General features: G+C 37.4%; 1 protein-coding gene across 1 annotated transcript in view; it reads left to right on the plus strand.

The window, feature by feature from the left end:
* The first annotated feature begins 344 nt into the window (after positions 1 to 344).
* Positions 345 to 1,453, plus strand: part of LOC117110197 (uncharacterized protein C1orf158 homolog) — a 6,070-nt gene continuing 4,961 nt past the window's right edge. The window contains exon 1 of the mRNA XM_033252856.1: positions 345 to 529. Coding sequence (XP_033108747.1) covers positions 422 to 529 — 108 coding nt within the window. The 5' untranslated portion in view covers positions 345 to 421. The remainder of the gene's footprint in view (positions 530 to 1,453) is intronic.

The raw sequence follows: 1,453 nt of genomic DNA on the forward strand, positions 1-1,453 counted from the left end.
TGCAGCTTTTTCTTTTGTTTGCTGGTGTTTTTTTTTTTTTGTTTGCAGCGTTTCTTTTTTGTTTGCAGCATTTCTTTTTTGTTTTCAGCGTTTCATTTTTTTGTTTGTTGGTGTTTTCTATTTTGTTTGCATCGTTTCCATTTTTGTTTGCATCGTTTCTTTTTTTGTTTGCATCATTTCTTTTTTGTTTGCATCATTTATTTTTTTGTTTGCAGCGTTTCTTTTCTGTTTCCATGATTTCTTTTTTGTTTGCAGCGTTTCTTTTTTGTTTGCAGCATTTCTTTTTCTTTGCAGTGTGTCCCTTGTGGGCCATCGTAAAAAACAATACACGCGACAAAGTATCTTTGACGCGACATACATACTTTCAACGCTGTGTGGGTGGGTCGTAAGCGAAGTTAAGGGAGAAAAAACGGTATATAAAATGGCACAAAGCGACCCTCGTAAGTGGCATATGCCAGGATGGCGAATAGAACAACGTTATGGGAATAAAGTACTAATCGGAAATTGGTCAGAAGAACGTTTTGATGCTGTAGGTATCCGTTGATTAAGTATTAATTTAAATTAGCCTAGGGTCTAGGCCTTTTTTCTAAGCTAGGCTAGGCCCTAGCCTATAATACTATAGTCAATTTTGACCCTACTAGCCCTGGTAGTAGTAGGGGGCATAGTAGTAGGGGGAAGGGATTGGGAGCGCCTCCCGTTTACACACACATCTGTGTTGTTTCCTTCTCCTACCTATCTAGCCTACCCTAGGCCCTGCCCTGTCTGAATCAACCAGTTATACATGGGTCTGCATCTGTCTGGATGAGATAAAGTATTGTTACACCCAATAAATTTAAACAAATTCCTAATTCTGATTGGATGTCCTAATCCCATCCATCAATACCATAAATTAATTAATGATTAATAATAATTATACTAAGTGGTAGCTATTTTCCACCAGTGTAAATTGAATACTAGTTATTACTGGGTGCAGGTCAACTCAGCCACAAGTCAACTCAGCCACAGTCAACTCGGCCACAAGTCAACTCGGCCACAAGTTAACTCGGCCACAAGTCAACTCGGCCACAAATCAACTCGGCCACAAAAAGTTCGGCTACAGCCAACTCGGCCACAAGTCAACTCGGCCACAAGTCAACTCGGCCACAAATCAACTCGGCCACAAGTCAAAGTCAACTCGGCCACAAGTTATTTAATGTAAATCTAAGTTTTTGCATCCTTTTTCTTCAATATATGATTGAAATAAAGTACACAGTATGTTTTAGTAAAACAGGACCACCACACTACCAAAAGAGATTTGAATTTTATTGCCTATGAATTAAAAAGAGTTATTTATTAATGTGTTCGTCTTCTGTTTAGTCACAACATTCTACTTCAACAATAATATTAAACAACAATAACGACAATAAATTAGTAATATTTACATTAATAATACTAATTAGTCATTATGACGATA

This window comes from Anneissia japonica, unplaced genomic scaffold (assembly GCF_011630105.1).
Source record: "Anneissia japonica isolate Jap-2015-1 unplaced genomic scaffold, ASM1163010v1 scaffold284983_len440753_cov197, whole genome shotgun sequence".
Classification (NCBI taxonomy): Eukaryota; Metazoa; Echinodermata; class Crinoidea; order Comatulida; family Comatulidae; genus Anneissia; species Anneissia japonica.